The sequence below is a fragment of the Triticum dicoccoides genome, chromosome 2B (genome assembly GCF_002162155.2).
Source record: "Triticum dicoccoides isolate Atlit2015 ecotype Zavitan chromosome 2B, WEW_v2.0, whole genome shotgun sequence".
Taxonomy (NCBI): domain Eukaryota; kingdom Viridiplantae; phylum Streptophyta; class Magnoliopsida; order Poales; family Poaceae; genus Triticum; species Triticum dicoccoides.
Genome location: NC_041383.1, coordinates 2218551 through 2233179, shown reverse-complemented (window position 1 = coordinate 2233179; position 14629 = coordinate 2218551). Strand labels below are relative to the sequence as shown.

Sequence of the window (14629 nt, the reverse complement as noted above, 5' to 3'; positions counted from 1 at the left end):
TTGTAGCCCGTAGCAATGCACGGGTGTTCTACTAGTTAAAGTTGTTGTGCGCCAAGTCTAGTGCCGAGCTACCACATGCTATATGTGGTTAGAAACATTGAGCAAAAAATGGATTACATAGATAATTTTTAATTGGCTACAATTTTTCTAGAGAAACAAAATCCAATATCCAAAAAATATAATGCTCATATGTTGAAAGTTTTCTTTCGATTAAACTTATATATGTATGAAGTATAAAATACACCCAAAATATATAAGAAAATTTATTATTCATCTGTTGTGGCTAGCTAGCCAGACAAAACAGGCTTTACGAAGAGGCTCTTAATAGTTTTGTGAAGATGCTTGCTGTCTGTGTACACATCGTTCCTGTTATCATAGAACAATGATGTGCTAAGGGCCAAGCCGATAATACGCTTCAGCGCGGGGAGCAATGCATGGTTTTCAAAGCGAGCTTTGTTTAGAGTTCTCCATTCATCTTCAATCAGTTCATATATCCTTGCGATGGCAACCTCGCCTGTGACGCCATACTCATGGATGTAACACTCCACGGAGCTTGCCGCATCCCCCTTGCACTTTCGGTTCTATATATATATATATAAAGAATGTTTAGAGTAGGCATTCCAATTGGTAGTAGAAGAGCTATTTAAGTTCTTCTATACAGAATTACATGCCATCCACAACACATATTAAGTAAATTTGACTGATAATTGAACCGATAAAAATAACTGCATGGACACAAAATTGTCATAACGAAAATACAATTTTGTACAACAATATGGTAGTATGACTTTTTCTCTAATATTACTGAATTTTATTTGTTTAAATGCGAGTGAAACTTTGATTTCGTTGTACATGTGACTCTTAATTAGTTACATTTTCAAATGCAGTATATGATATGTGTATGCATAAATGTTTATCAAAATACTACATACCTCATATGCTGCAATGTCGTTCATGAAACGCACAATCTTTCCTGCTCCTATGACGACATTAGGGACACCGGCTACCCACTCAAGTGCTCTTTTCATTATGGTATCATCCATGCTAGCCATCATACTCAAGCAAACGGTTGGCGCACCTATAGTTAAGCTAGTCACATTCACCTGATTTTTAAAGCTTGGCTTATGCTTCGTGTGACACCATTCCGCTTCTTGGAGATAACCAGTCACATGATTTTGAATCTGCACCCAACAAGCAAAAAAAAAGTTATGTACTGTCCCATCATCTCTAAATAGTTATAGCACACTACCTGATTACCCCCTCCATGCAACCATCAGTAAGTCATGCATGTAATCATAATTATATGTATTGCATTAATCTATCCATGCAATCATGCCACCTCAGCAATTCATGCAAGTTAGTATAAGTTAATTTTTTTTGCATCAATTTTTGTATAGTCATGGCTAATATAGGTGTTGGATGCTTGGATAAAATATATGTAGTTCATGCTTCACGTTTTTGTTAAAAAAGTGTCATACCGCTAACTTCAATCCAAATATTGTTCCTCCTTTTATATATCATTTTGTCACATGCTTCATATGTTTTTTTCTAGCATCAATTATATTTTTTAACAAGGTATCACAACAAAGTGCGGGCTATCATCTAGTTTATTATGATGCCGATACAAAACAGTAGCAAACAAAAGGATCAACCACATAAAAGTAATCAACCATGATATATAGTCTATTCCCCTATTGTTGAAGATACAAATAACATAAGCCATCTGATAGTTATTTAGTAACTGGCAATGTGTCCGTGCGTCGCAACGGATCCAAAGTAGAATAATACATGTCTACAAACTTGAAAGAAACCACTCTTGTTTTCATATACATATATCACTAAAAATATATTGTGTTTCACTCAAAATATATTCCTCGGGATGTTTTGATGAGGTGAGGGAGGGATGTGGTTGGTTTCAAGATAATAAGGGGTTTTCTGTGAATTGGAGTAGAGAAGTGGGATATTGTTGCAAATTAAAAGGGCCAAAACTTACCTCATGGTCGTCAGATGCTTATCTAATGGTTAGAAATGATGGATGGCAGACACACCATCGTCACCAACCGAGTCTTATATAGAAGTAGAGATATAAGGCAGAAAACATATATGTAGTTACCGCTTTCTTGAGGTAGGCAGTATCATAATTCACATTGACTGGCATTTCAACCTCAATATTTTCGAAGGTCCTCAACAGCTCGATATATAACTTCTTTAGGTACTCGGGTAGAAGAGAAACGCCTGTCTTATCCCATCTATACGGTCATTCCACAAGAGAGGTTAGAAATGACACATTAGGTGTTCCACTAGTTGTATATTAATTCTCACTCAAAACAAGAAGTGGATAGTGACAAGCATGTGTAAGTTTATACATTAACGATTTGAGCATTGTCGAAATTATAGTAAGTGCGAGCGACAATGATTGTGGGAAACCGAACAACTACATGTGTTATGGTACAACAATGACTTTCACAGTATTCTTACAACATGACGATGTCCGCTGGGTGGCTAATACTTATATTTTCTTTTAGCTCAATTTAGGTAAAAATGTTATTGGATGCATAGCTAGTAGTGTTTTTTTAGATGAAAAAAAAAGAAGGAGATGCTTTGGAACTCTGCAATCGTTGATGGATCGATGGAAGTTTCAAAGGAAAAGCTATTCAAACCTTTGTATGGCTTCATGTAGCTTTCGACATTCCTCTATGGTGGCACGGATATCATACGTGTCATCTAAAGTGGTAATTAGTACAATCATCTTGGTGGTGATACTTCGCTGGAGCTCAAAGCCTTTCTCATAGTACAACACATAGGCCCAAGTGTAGCTTTCCACCAAACGGTCGCGAATAAAGCTTAGATCGATGAATCCCGAAAAATGTTTCCACCACCTGTGAATTGTATTTAGTGGAGTATTTTGAAAAATTACATGGATACTGTATGTTGTTAAATAGAAAAAGGTAGCTGTATTGAATAATCCATGAGACATATGGAGAAAATTATGTTCAGATGCATTTGCATGATACAACATTACATCCTATGTGTCATTATATGTGTGCTCATCCCAGCCTGTCCACAAAGGAAAGAAACACTAAATTAGTCTGACAAAAGAGCTAATGATAGATGATTGTGTCCATACTACCACCGAAACTCTTTTTAGTAATTTACATAGGGGTAGATGTAAAAAAACATAAAATTATAAACTACACATTTGATTTCCTGAATGGACACATATATTGAAATGGATAATTAGGAAGCTAGAAAGGTGTAAAGTTTTCGTCTTATTTTCTTAGTGGAAATAAATAGAGAGAAAATAACCTACTCTGTAATATCTTTGAGCTCCTTCAAGTGGACATGTTGTAGAAGGTTAAAATCTAATTTTGCTAGCTCCAACAAAATTTGGTTATGCCCTTCCTCTTCTTCATACTCTGAAATATATTGTAGCGCTTCCACCCTCCTACACGCCCTTGGAAGTGCTCTATGAATGGCGCGTTTGACTTGCTTAGCTAGGGGGGCTTGCAGACTACCATTAACCGATACAAGATGTTGCCTTGCAAAACACATGGCTTCTTCCAGTTTTGGCTCACCATGAATGAGAAGATGAGTTGCATTGTATAAACATAGTATTCCTTTTGGATCATTAGTTATATCCTTTCTAAAGCTCCCATCTTCACCCTTGTATTTGTCGAAAACATCTGCGAGATCAGTAAATTAACATTTATTAATTAGTACAATCTAGAGCACATGCTGTCAACTTTTTTCAGTGGTATAGCCAGTCGACTTAATCTGTGGCATTGTTTCAGGAACGCACAATCCAGTCCACAGAAACTTGACCATCAGGATAGAGCTTTGTTGAACTTTCAAAAACATAAGACACCAGTATTTGGTTAAATATTTAATTGAATGCATGAAAATAATAAGTGTAAATTCATGTTTGATAATATAACAACTCTATTGTTTTTCCAATAACTCTTTGTATAGAAGTTAATGGTTAAATTTGGAACTCTATAAGTGTCCAAAATGTCACGTCCTTCAATATGAAAAGAGCATTAGTCCAAGATTGATAACTCAACTAACTAGCCACTAAATAATTAGGCATCCTCTATAATTTGCGGGCATTATTTATTTATTTTTGACATTTTCTAGATTTGTGAAAGATGGAGCAGGTAGTTAGATACCTGGAGATACCCAATGCCCATTCTCTCTAAGTAAACAGAATCGAAGAGCGACCTCATGGAGGCTGGATGAGCTACTAAAGTCACTCTCCAGGAGTTCGTTTAACAAGTCATGGATCTGCTCGTCAAAGTGGTGATCTATTCCAAGATGTTGGAGTGTATCCACCAAGAACATTCGCGTCGTCGTGCCGTTGCAAGTCTTAAATAACAGGCTGACGTCCCCCTTCAGTTTTTCGGCTCGCGCTATCATCCATTCCTCCGACCTCTGCCATTCATATATATGTATATATATGTAAGCATCCATTGACTAATGAATGGAAAAGAATTGTAAGCGAAGAAAGAAGATTGCGTGCGTAGTGCGTGCTTATGAGAAGTTCTAAACCCAACTACATATATTTTTATATTACCTTGGGTGGGGGTGGCTCGTATGCGATGAAAAAGTCACCCCATGACGAGGGCTCAAAGCCTAGCTGCTCCTTCGTCTCCGGGGTGGCAGCAGCATGAGACGAAGACGCCATGAGAGCTAGCTAGCTAGAGAGCTTAATTTTACTTTTGGAAGCTCCTGAATGCATGCGTGGCCTATAAATAGAAGTCGAACGAATTGTTTGGTCGTGGGTCTGTGAAAAATTAAGCCTATCATGAATATTAAATTAAAAGGTCTAGCGTATTTTGGACTACACGAACATCGTGGAACACGTGAGAGAGCGAAAGCCTCGCGGGTGTTAATTGTCTGCCTCCCAAGATTCCCCTCGTGGGACGCGTGAGAGAGCGAAAGCCTGCTGGGTGTCAGTCGTCTTCGTCCCTAGTTTCCACTTGTGGAATGCGTGAGAGACCGAAAGCCCTGCTGGGTGACAGCCCTTCTGTACGTCTCTTACCCGTTCACTGCTCCATCTTGTCCTCACGTACGAGCTGCATGGCCCAGGCTCCTTTGGGAGGAATCTACAGCCACAGCACATTACTTAATCCGGCACCTCAAATGTATGTGGATGTGTCGGTCAGAGTTACCTATTACTCCCTCAGTTCCCAAATATTTTTCTTTCTACAGATTTCAACAAATGACTACATAGAAAGAAAAATGAGTGAATCCACATTCTAAAAATATGTATACATACATGTTATAGTCCATTTGAAATGTTTAGAAAGACAAATATTTGGGAATAGAGGGAGTATATAACTACCTATTCTGCATCCATCACACCACAGGACTATACCGCTCCTGTGCGCCGCCGCCGCTCTCCTCTTCGCAGCCGCCGGAGACGACGCTAGGGCAAAGCCCCATCGGCTCGGCGGGGGTGGCCTTCTCCTTGCACACCAGAGGATCAGGATCGATGCAGCGGATCCCATCTTTGTCTCCTCCGCAATGATGGCTGATAACGACGGCTAGGGTGTGGCAGCGGCCTCCATTCTACAACCGCTCAACCTCCGGTTTGACTTCAGATCGTGGTGATGCTCCTACTCTTGTTCTGCATCAGGCGGGCGCCCTGGGCAGCGACCCTAGGCTTGGCGGTGGTGGTCATCTCCCGTGTCAGAGGTGGTTGGCCTAAGGCTGAGTGGTTGGATCTCGAGATCCGTCATCTAGTCCCGGCTGCGAGTCGGGGAGACATAGTTCAGGGTGGACGCAGCGAGCGGGCTTTTTGGCCCGCTCGTGGCCCGAGGAGGACCGGACCGCTCGGTCCCAGCCCGCTAGCAAAATTGGCCGGTCCGGTCCAGGAAATTAGGCCCGCTCAGCACTCGGTCCGGTCCGGTCTTTGACCGGGACCGCTCGGCGGACCGAGAAAGCGCATTCACCGCCGCCGCCGTGCTTCGTCGTCGTCGCCACCGGCGTCCCCTGAGTGAACCATCATGTCCAGGAGCTTCCCCTCACCTTCCTTCCTCTCCTCCCTGTGCCCCATAGCCTCTTTTTTCCACTTGCCTTCGCTGCCGTGCGTGCACTGAAGCCGTTCGCGAGTTCTCGACCATGCCAGTTCACCGTCCATGGTGTTCGAGCGCCGGAACAACTTCTGTGTTTGTCTCCCTCCCCTCCGGTCGTGTCTCCAGCGATCACCGTCCACTCGCGATTCCATTTTTGCGCCGATATCGCCAGTAGCCTCATGCAGCTCGGCGACCCCGACGTGCTGCGCCGCCTCGCGGGCAGCTCGGGCAGTCGCCGGAGGGGATGCAGAGCATGGGAACCACCTTCTACACGAGCGGGCTCGGCGTCGGAAACTTCCTCAACAGCCTGCTTGTGACATTTGTCGACCGGGCTACCAGGGCGAGCGCCGGCAAGAGCTGGATCGGTGACAACCTGAATGACTCGCACCTCGACTACTACTACGTGTTGCTGCTGCTACTCTCCGTGGTGAACATGGCGCTCTTTATGTGTAACTAAGACCAGACCTGCAGCTAAATAGGCACTAAACAGAAGCTGGAAGGACAAGTTGGCTCGGTCCCAACGAGCCGGAAAAGCTTGACCGAGCTGGCATCACTTCGGTCCGGTCCTGAAAATACAGACCGCTGGGAAGCTCGGTCCGGTCCGGTCCGGACCGCCGGCGGCCGGTCCAAACGCCGGCTCGGACCGGGACCGGACCGGACCGGACCGTGTCCAGGCTGAGACATAGTTACCGGTGAAAATCAAGCCGACGGTGGACGATGGCGGCGCTTTGCGCCGTGACCTTGATGATAGGATCTAGTCTTCCAAATCGGACGATGGCGGCACTACGGTGTTGTTTCTCTCTTGGGAGCATTGTTTGTGGAGCAGCGCTGGCAGACAGAGGTAGGAGGTGGAGCGGCTACATCTTGCACGGAGTTTCAATGGAGATGTCAAGTCATGCCTGCATGATAGGTGCTACGTTGTTTCATGTCTGTTCGGTAGGCGCACATCATATCTTACAGAGACTTCAAGCTGTGTCGGTGGGTGGCACTTCGCGGCATGGTGGTGCGGTGTACCGGCGGCGACTGCAACATGCTCATCAGTTTATGCGTAGGGAGGTGGTGTCGTTGGGCGCTGTGGTGGCGTCGACGGATTTCCGTACTGGGAAGGATGATGCTGATCTCTTTCATTAAGATTGGTCAGCGGTTCGATGATGATGGCGGCTTCGAAAACATATGCATGTGGTGTACGCTTTAGGTTTGCTGCATCGGCTGTAGGTTTCGGTACGTTATATGAATGGATCGGCGACCACACCGGTTTTAGATATGGAGAGTGAGAGCACTCAACATTGTCGAGTTTGTAGGTGTGAGTACTAGCTTTGTAGCTCTGACGATCTCCCTCCGCTGCGGGGATGAAAGTGTCGAGTTCATCCATGCCATGGAGCCCGGGGTCCACGTATCCGACATCTCCGACCCGCTCTGGGTCATCCCGCGCGTGATCTCCTCTTTATTCCTTCTCAACGGGATGCTCAGCACGGACGCGGCCCTTGACCCCAACCGGCCGCTCCCGGCCGTGCAGGTCACTGAGCTCGCCGACGGCGCCTTCCTCGCCATGTCGACCGCTCAGCCACGCAGTCGGGGACGGCACCACATTGTGTGACCTCTTCAACACATGGTCGGAGATGAGCCGAAGCGATGACGGCAACATATTCACAGCGGCGCCATTGCCTCCATTCGACATGTGGTTCGATGAAGGCTGCCCGGTGCTGATCCCTCTGCCCTTTGCAAGGGTGCAGGACATGGCGAGGCGGTTCAGTGCCCGACGGTGCAGGAATGCTCGATCCATTTCTCCCCGGAGAGCATAAAGAAGCTCAAGGCTAAAGCAATGCCGACACGACCATGACCACCATCTCCTCGTTGTAGGCCCTGCTGGCGCACCTATGGCGAGCGGTGTGCCATGCCCGGTGGCTGGCGCCGGACCGGAAGACGAGGCTTGTCCTCCCCGTCGTATGCAGGACACGGGTGAAGTGAAGGGTATTCCTGGGGAACAAGTTGGACGGGTTAATCACGGTTTTCAAGGACGGTGGAGCAGCAGGAGCTTACGAACCCCTCGATCTAACTAGGAGCGCAGAGATGGTGATGATGGCGGCGGAAGTGTGCCTCCTGATGCCCTCGCCTGTTATGGTGCTTTCTTCCTTCAAATGCCGTGTCTGTGTGTTGTACTAATAATCGTTGTTAGTTAGGAAGAATGAGATTGCACGAATCGATAATCATTGATCGTGTGCATGGTGCACATATATAGATACAGGGTGGACCGATCTCTACTTGTCTCCCAAGATGTACAAATATACGGGGGACAGCGAGAGAGATACAACGGTATAAATACAGACCCAAGTCCTATACATATGCAGTGGACAACGTACGCTCGACACCCCGCTGCAGTCGAAGCGTCGCAGGAGACACAGAGACTGGACCGAAACTCCTCAAAGACTAGGGTCGGTAGTCCCTTAGTCATGACATCGGCAAACTGCTGAGTGGTAGGAACGTGCAAAACACGAACCTTCCCGAGAGCAACTTGCTCGCGAACGAAGTGAATGTCAAGCTCAATATGCTTCGTACAGCGATGGTGGACGCGGTTGGCGGAGAGATAGACAGCGGAGACATTGTCACAGTAGACGATCGTGGCCTTGGGGACCACACATAGCAACTCCTGGAGGAGCTGACGAAGCCAAGAGCACTCAGCAACGGCGTTAGCCACTGCCCGATACTCCACCTCGACACTCAAGCGAGAGACCATGGGCTGCCGCTTGGACGACCACGAAATCCGTGTGGGCCCGAGGTAGACACAATAGCCTGACGTAGAGCGACGTGTGTCCGGGCAGACTGCCCAGTCAGCGTCAGAGTAGGCGAGCATGTCGATTGAGGAGGATGCCGTCAGGGTGAGTCCCAGGCTCATAGTGACGCGTATGTACCGAAGAATACGCTTCACCAGAGTCCAGTGGGAATCACGCGGGGAGTGCATGTGGAGGCACACCTTCTGGACTGCATACTGCAAGTCAGGCCGAGTGAGGGTGAGATACAGCAGGGCACCGATGATGGAGCGGTAGAACACCGCATCCGGCGCAAGGGAACCCTCCAAAGTAGAAACCTTCGCTTTGGTGTCAACATGCGTAGGAGCACTCTTGCGATTAAGCATACCCGCGCACTCTAGAAGCTCATGAGCGTACTTCTGCTAATGCAGAAATAACCCGTCGGCCCGACGAATGACCTCAATGCCGAGGAAGCAGTGCAGCGCTCCCAGATCCTTGAGGGCAAACTCATCACGAAGACAAGCTGTGAGCTGCTGAAGGAGCCTAGGCGAGGATGCCATCAGGATAATGTCGTCCACATAGAGCAGCAGGTACGCAGTAGCAGTGCCCTGATGGTAGACGAAAAGAGAGGTGTCGGAGCGGGTTGTGTGAAACCCAAGCTCCTACAAGAACCCGGCCATACGTTAGTACCACGCTCGGGGGGCCTGCTTCAGTCTGTAAAAAGACCGAGAGAGCAAGCACACATGGTCGGGATGCTCGGCGTAGACGAAGCCATTCGGCTGCTCACAGAAGACCCGTTCCGTGAGGTGGCCATGCAGAAATGCGTTGGAGACATCCAACTAATGCACAGGCCAGGCACAGGAGACCGCCAGCAGAAGCACCGTGCGAATCGTGCCCGGTTTAACAACCGGGGCAAAGGTGTCGGTGAAGTCCATGCCAGCGCGCTGGTGGAAGCCGTGCACCACCCAACAAGCCTTGTAGCACTCGAGAGAACCGTCACGGTTGGTCTTGTGATGAAACACCCATTTGCCACTGATGACATTGGCGTGAGGGGGTCGCGGAACAAGATGCCACGTGCGGTTGCGCTGCAACACATCGAACTCCTCGCACATCGCGGCGAGCAAATATGGATCATGGAGGGCGGCGCATGCAGACGAGGGGATGGGTGATGGTGGAGAGGACGATGTCGACACCGCACACGCATACTCATCAGCGGTGTAGCGCATGCTCGGCCGGTGGATACCGGCACGAGACTGCATCATCATGCCAGCGGGAGGCGGGTTGGCGGCGGCAGGAGCAGAGGATGAGGGTGGCGATGAGTCCGTCGCTCCCGGCATCGCAGCTGGGCTAGCCGGGGCGGTGGGACTGGCCGGGGCTGGGCAGGCCGCGGCACCCGTCGGGGTGGGAGCCGAAGAGCCACCCGAGGCCACGGGGGGCCATGCTGGGACCAAGCCCAAGGGGCCCGCAGCAGGGGCCGCGGCAGAGGGGCCCGTAGCGGGGGCCGAGGGGCCCGGTGCCACGGCAGAGGGGCCCGCCGCAGGAGGGCACGCCGAGGCCACGCCGGGAGGGGCCGCAGGGAGCCATGCCGGGGCTGCACCAGAGCTGCGTTCGAAACACCATCAAAGGGCGCCGAATCCTCTGCAGAAGGCAGTACCTGGTAAAAAGGAAATACCCTCTCATCAAAGTACATGTGTCGGAAGGTGTACACATGGTGGTAGACGGGATCGTAGCACCGGTAACCTTTGGTGTTAGGGGGAGAGCCTAGGAAGATACACACTACGGAGCAAGGGGCGAGTTTGTGAGGTGTAGTGGAGGCGGTGCTAGGGTAACACAGACAACCGAAGATACCGAGACCATTGTAGGATGGAGGGGAACCGAAGAGAAGATGGTGCGGAGTGTAGTTCCAGCGGGGACGACATGGCCTAATGTTAACTAGGAGAGTGGCGGTGGCGAGAGCGTCGGGCCAAAATCTAGGGGGCACATTGGAGTGGAACAACAACATGCAGACGCAATCGTTAAGAGTGTGGAGGATCCGCTCGGCGCAGCCGTTCTGCTGGGATGTGTAGGGGCACATGAGAAGAAAAGTGGTGCCGTGAGACGCGAGAAGGTGGCGAGTGGCAGCGTTGTCAAACTCTTTTCCGTTGTCAGTCTAGAGGGCGATAATAGGGCGCCCAAACCGGGTGGTGATGTAGGAGTAAAAGGCCGGGAGTGTGGCGAGGACATCGGATTTGCGACGGAGTGGAAATGTCCACGTAAAATGAGAGAAATCATCAAGTAAAACAAGATAACTGAAACGGAAAAGTAGAAATAGTGTTTGAATCGCTAAAGGGTCGATGAACATGTTTACCGAGACGGCAAGCATGACAAGTGTGCTCGTCGAATTTATTACATGAAAACGAAAAACTCTTGAGGAACTGATGAAGGACGGTGGAGTTGGGGTGATCCAAGCGTGCATGCCAAAGGTCGACAATGGCGGAGCGGGCGACCGGAGAGGTGGTGGTGGTGGCGGTGGAGGCGGAGTGCACCTGGTACAAGTCATCTTGGTTGTCACATCAGTGGAGTACCATCCATGTACGGGCGTCCTTCACAGAGAAACCAAGACCATCAAATTCAACGGTGAGAGGATTGTCACGTGCAAGACGATGAACAGAGACAAGATTTTTAACTAGGTTGGGTGAGACAAGCACATTAGACATGCTAACAGGCATAGAATTAGACGGAAAGAAACTATGACCGACATGAGTAATGGGTACGGAACAACCATCACCAAAGGTGATGCGGTTCGAGGTGGTGACCAGAAAGGAGGAAGTAAGGTTACCGGGGTGCGACGTCATATGGGCGGTAGCCCCTATGTCCATGTACCAATCACCGCCACCTCCGTAGGTGGAGGGAGACGGCGCCTGAGTGTAGCGTGACGAGAAGTCCAGGATCCCACAGGGCCGGTGGGAGGGAGTAACCTCCGGCTGGGTCGGCGCAGGGGGCGGCACGTAGCCGCCCGGCTGCGGTTAGCCGCCTGGTAGAGGCGCGAGCGCCGGCGGATAGCCGCCTCCACTCACCGGGTAGCCGCCTCCGTTCGCCTGGTACGGGGCAGCGGCGAAGTGCGCCTGTGGGCCGGTGAGGTGCGGACCAAGGATGCCCGGGGCCCGCGACACCGGCATGTGGTACGCATGGACCACGCCAGTCCATGGGTTGGCGCCGACGGACTAGGGCAGGGAGGGCTGATGATGACGTGGACCCCCCCTGTACCCTGGCTGTTGCTGCTGGTGTGGTGCTCCGGAGCGGACGCCTCCACGGCGCCGGTTGCGGCGGCCGCCGTCCTGCTACTGTGGCTGCTGTGAGGGGGCGGGTGGCGCGGGCGGGGCCGGCGGGAGGGGGAAATACCCCGGTGGCGCGGGCTGGCACAGGTGAGGCGGAGCCGGCGGAGGCACCCCGCGAGAGGTCCCGGAGGCGAAGGCGGTGTGGTGGACGCGAGCCTTGACCTTCTTCATCCGTCGGGTTCGGCAGCAGGTTGAGGTTTGAAGCCGCGTTGCCGAAATCCTCATTGAGGCCGGCGGTGAGGGTGCTCAGCATGAGGTTGTCGGACACCTTGGTGCCAATATCGTGGAGCTCGTCAGCGAGTCACATTAGGCGCATGCAATAGTCGTCGATGGAGGAGTCATCTTGATGGCACCCAAAAAATTCCTGCTGCAAAAACACAAGATGTTGGAGTTTATTGTCGGTGAAGAGGGTGTTCATCTTGGTCCACACGGCACACGCCCCGTCGTTCTCCGAGACGACCGTGTGGAAGATGTCCGGCGAGACGGTGAGGTAGAACAACCGGATGAGAGCGGCCTCAATGGCCGCCCAGTCCGGATCGCCCGCCATGATGTCGCCATCAATAACCCGTCGATGTGCTCGAGGAGGTGGTACTCGCAGAAGACAAGGTTGAAGTAGGTCTTCCAGGCATAGTACGAGGAGTTGGATTGGTCGAGCTTGATGGGGACACGGGTGTGGATGTCGAGATCGCGAACGGCAGTGGCGTCGGACACCGGTCCGGCGAACGGATTGGAGTTGCTGGAGGAGGGAGAGGCCATGGAGCTGCGGCGGCAGAGGGAATGCGGCGGCGGCTCGGGTGGGGTTGCTAGTGGCGGCGCGGGGTAGGGTTAGGGTTCCCTGGCGCGGCGGCTAGGAGGGGAAGGGAAGGCAGCGGCGGCAGGCAAGGGTGGCGGCTGCGAGAAGGAGTGGGTCGCGGCGGCGGCGTACAGCGGTGGCGGTAGTGCAAGAGGAGCAGCGGCGGCGGCTGTAGGGCGGCGGCGGCGGGCTAGGGCGGAAGCGAGGAAAGGGATCGGTGTGCTAAACTGATACCATGTTAGTTAGGAAGAATGAGATTGCACGAATCGATAATCATTGATCGTGTCCATGGTGCACATATATAGGTACAGCATGGACCGGCCTCTAATTGTCTCCCAATATGCAGTGGAGAGAGAGATACAACGGTATAAATACAGACCCAAGTCTTATACATATGCAGTGGACAATGTACACTCAACAATCCTGAATGCCCAGCATCAGGTTGCACTTTTTTTTCTTTGATTGCAATTTTTTGTTGCTAGCTTGTCAGGTTGCACTTTTGAGTCTGTTACGTCCGCATATTAAAATTAGCCCAGCGTCTTAGTGTATCACCTAGTATACAAATTTTTTGCGTAATCCACAGTACTAACGAATCAAACGACGACATATTTTGTTCTCAAATTTCCACACATAGCTTTTGATAGATATACCAATCAAGTGGCTTATCATTTGAATACTTTCAAAATAAAAATCATACTTTTTTCCCAGATTTAATCTCATCTGTGCCCTCTATTTCTCTAAGAAAATATAAAGTAATTAAAAATTTACAGCTCTCTGCTCTAAAAGTCCCAACCCCTTCAGGTCAAGGCCCACACCCATGGCAAATAGCCGGCGACAAGGCCTGGCATCCCTCCCCCACCAGGGGCGGAGCCAAGATTTTGGTATGTGGGGGCCAAGTCAAGTTCATAACTTTTTTCTATAGACCGAAAAAAGAACTATTATCATATTGTAATTGACGCCACACGCTACAAAACATGGTTACTGTTGTTTGAGTTTATATTTACCGCTACAATTGCCAATAGGATGAAAAATTAATAACTTCATCGGAAAAGAACTTACCTTCTAAATTTTCTTCAACATATATGATCATGCAATACCGAGAACTTGGGAAAATTTCAGTAGCTCGAACTTGAGACAATTTCAGTAGCTCGAACTTGAAACAACCGGCTTAAAAATGAACTAATCTTAACAGACTCTCAATTAGCTATATTGGATTAGTTCGGCACATGAAAAATTTCAATCACAAATAGGAACTCATCCAAAATAATTTCCATCACGATCACAATATTTCTAAGGACAAGTACTAGATAGTAAATTATTCATCGAATCATAGCATCATAAATCACACAACCAATACAATTAAACAGCAAAACTCTGATGTATAAGTTAAACAATCATACAAGATAAGAATTGAGATTAATAGATGGCGTGATGTAGCGAAGCGTTGAACCTTGGATTCTTGGCTAGTTCTTGTTGGCTGGATCCGGAGGATCCAGAAGATTGACAACTGAAGAAGCCTGTGTCGCGCCGTTGCCGTCGCAGTATAATTTGGATCGGGAGCAGCGAGGCGTGGATTGTAGAGGCGTCCAGGCGGGTGAGGGCACGCAACGGTGGCGTACAGGTTATTCAGATTGGAACGCAAGCCTAAACCAGGAGAATAGCCAGTGGCCCGCTAGTGGGCTTCACTTGGGCCTTTTT

At 49.5% G+C, this 14629-nt stretch overlaps 1 protein-coding gene and 1 pseudogene across 1 annotated transcript; one reads left to right on the top strand and one right to left on the bottom strand.

The window, feature by feature from the left end:
- Positions 1–252: 252 nt before the first annotated feature.
- Positions 253–4706, bottom strand: LOC119361647 (tau-cadinol synthase-like). Its single transcript, XM_037626783.1, has 7 exons — positions 4571–4706; positions 4167–4428; positions 3311–3683; positions 2661–2879; positions 2114–2249; positions 933–1181; positions 253–581 (listed from the first exon to the last, which is right to left on the bottom strand). Exons 1-7 carry the CDS (start codon positions 4679–4681, stop codon positions 288–290), a joined length of 1644 nt encoding a protein of 547 aa, XP_037482680.1. The 5' UTR covers positions 4682–4706; the 3' UTR covers positions 253–287.
- Positions 4707–6318: 1612 nt separating this feature from the next.
- On the top strand, positions 6319–8042 carry LOC119366678 (annotated as a pseudogene).
- The last annotated feature ends 6587 nt before the right edge of the window (positions 8043–14629 follow it).